The 775-nt window shown below is 68.4% G+C and overlaps 1 protein-coding gene across 1 annotated transcript in view; it reads left to right on the forward strand.

Moving 5' to 3' along the window:
- Window positions 1–403, forward strand: part of SRD5A1 (steroid-5-alpha-reductase, alpha polypeptide 1 (3-oxo-5 alpha-steroid delta 4-dehydrogenase alpha 1)) — an 85,671-nt gene extending 85,268 nt beyond the window's left edge. The window contains exons 4-5 of the mRNA XM_012651851.1: window positions 64–250; window positions 387–403. Coding sequence (XP_012507305.1) covers window positions 64–250; window positions 387–403 — 204 coding nt within the window. The remainder of the gene's footprint in view (window positions 1–63; window positions 251–386) is intronic.
- Window positions 404–775: the final 372 nt, after the last annotated feature.

The following is a 775-nucleotide window of genomic DNA, read 5'->3' on the forward strand; positions in this document are numbered from 1 at the left end:
CCGCCCGCCCCGGGCCCCGCCGCGCCCCCAGCGCTGCTGACGGCGCTCGGGCCCGCGGCCGAGGGCGCGCGGCGCCTGCACAAGTCGCCGTCGCTGTCGTCGTCCTCGTCGTCCTCGTCCAACGCCGAGTCGGGCACCGAGAGCCCCGGCTGCTCGTCGTCGTCCTCCAGCAGCGCCTCGCTGGGCCGGCCGGGCGGCGGCCGCGCCGGCGCCTTCTTCAGCTTCGCAGACGGCGCGCCCAGCGCCCCCGGCGCGGCCAACGGGCACCCCGGGCCGCGCGGCCCGGCGCCCGCCGGTTCCCCGCCGCAGCACCAGTTCCACCCCGGCCGCCGGAAACGCGAGAACAAGGCCAGCACGTATGGCCTCAACTACCTGCTGTCCGGCAGCCGCGCGGCCGCGCTGAGCGGAGGGGGCGGCCCCGGGGCCCAGGCGCCGCGGCCAGGCACGCCGTGGAAGAGCCGCGCGTACAGCCCGGGCATCCAGGGGTGAGTGCGCGGGCGCCCGTGGTCGGGCCCGGCCTGGGCTCCGGGTTTATTTCGAGGACGGATGTTGAGGGCTAAGGCCCGATTCTGCACTAAAAGTTTGTTTTTTCTTTTGGTTTTAAAGTCCTTTGCAAAGGAATGATTTGCCCAGATCCTAAAACTAACAGTGCAAAAACCGGCTGCTGAATCCGACTTGTCGATATTTGCCTTTTCTCCTCCTGAGTCTGGAAAGGGAAGTCAATACTTTCTCTTTTATCCTCTCCCTCCCACGATTTAGAGACCCCTTGTCAAAG

This window comes from Propithecus coquereli, unplaced genomic scaffold, assembly GCF_000956105.1.
Source record: "Propithecus coquereli isolate 6110/MARCELLA unplaced genomic scaffold, Pcoq_1.0 Scaffold371, whole genome shotgun sequence".
Lineage (NCBI taxonomy): Eukaryota > Metazoa > Chordata > Mammalia > Primates > Indriidae > Propithecus > Propithecus coquereli.